This window comes from Eimeria mitis, genomic scaffold (genome assembly GCF_000499745.2).
Source record: "Eimeria mitis Houghton genomic scaffold, Emh_scaff1237, whole genome shotgun sequence".
In the NCBI taxonomy this organism is placed as follows: domain Eukaryota; phylum Apicomplexa; class Conoidasida; order Eucoccidiorida; family Eimeriidae; genus Eimeria; species Eimeria mitis.
Window position 1 is genome coordinate 6,588 of NW_013568377.1, and position 867 is coordinate 7,454.

General features: G+C 51.1%; 1 protein-coding gene across 1 annotated transcript in view; it reads right to left on the reverse strand.

Moving 5' to 3' along the window:
• EMH_0032580 (uncharacterized protein) overlaps positions 1-562 on the reverse strand; it is a gene marked incomplete at both ends in the record, with an annotated part of 3,080 nt that extends 2,518 nt beyond the window's left edge. Inside the window, one exon of the mRNA XM_013494649.1 lies at positions 1-562. Within this exon, the coding sequence (XP_013350103.1) occupies positions 1-562 (562 nt within the window).
• Positions 563-867: the final 305 nt, after the last annotated feature.

Genomic DNA, 867 nt, shown 5'->3' on the forward strand with positions numbered 1-867 from the left:
GGAATTGACCTCCCCCGCAGCCCACGTCCAGGACGGGAATCTTTGTGAACTCTTGGGATATCAAAGACCCTTCTCCCCTGCACCAGTCGCACGCTCCTCCCCTGCATTCAGCTGCCCCTGATGAATCAGGGCTAGAGACTGCATGCACTCGTCGGAAGTAAAGCTGCAAGGGGTGGTCCTGACGTCTGCTTAAAGTGCTTAATACCCAGTTTAGGATCTTGCCGCACTCCGGGCCAAACCACTCCTCCCCATCTATTGAGCAACGGTCACTGGAACTGTCACTGTTGCTCCCGCAGCTGCTCCTGCTGCTGCTGCTGCTTCTGCTGCTGCCTCTGCAGTCTGCTTGCCGTTTTGTAGAAGTTCGTTTATGCTGATTCGTGGTTTGGTACGCCTTCCTTGCAGTAGCATTGTGAAGCTCCCGCTGATATATTTCCTCCCACGTTGAGTGGAACGCGTGGCGCGAAAGCTGTTCTTCTGCTTCTCTTTCTTCTCCATCATCGCTGCTTTGCTGCGCCTCTAAACCCTTCTCTGTATTCTCTTCAAAGGGTTTATCGTCCGGCATCCTTTGCGAAGTAACTCTTCACAAAGTTCGATTCTCCGCTTCGCTATGTGTACCGCAGCGCACGCTGCGCAAATGCAGTTTCACAACAAAATAAAACATATCCCTTGTAGATATCAGGGCAAACAAGCAAAAATGAGTTATTTCACTCGATACAAACAGCTCAAAGGGGGCCCCCCGAGTGCCTTGTGGGGCCCTCCGCGGGGGCACCCGGCGACCTTGTTGCTACGTTGGGCAGTTAACCCCATCATAGAAGCAACCGATGCAAATAATATTTACTTGCTTACATTTATTCTTTATAAGTAATA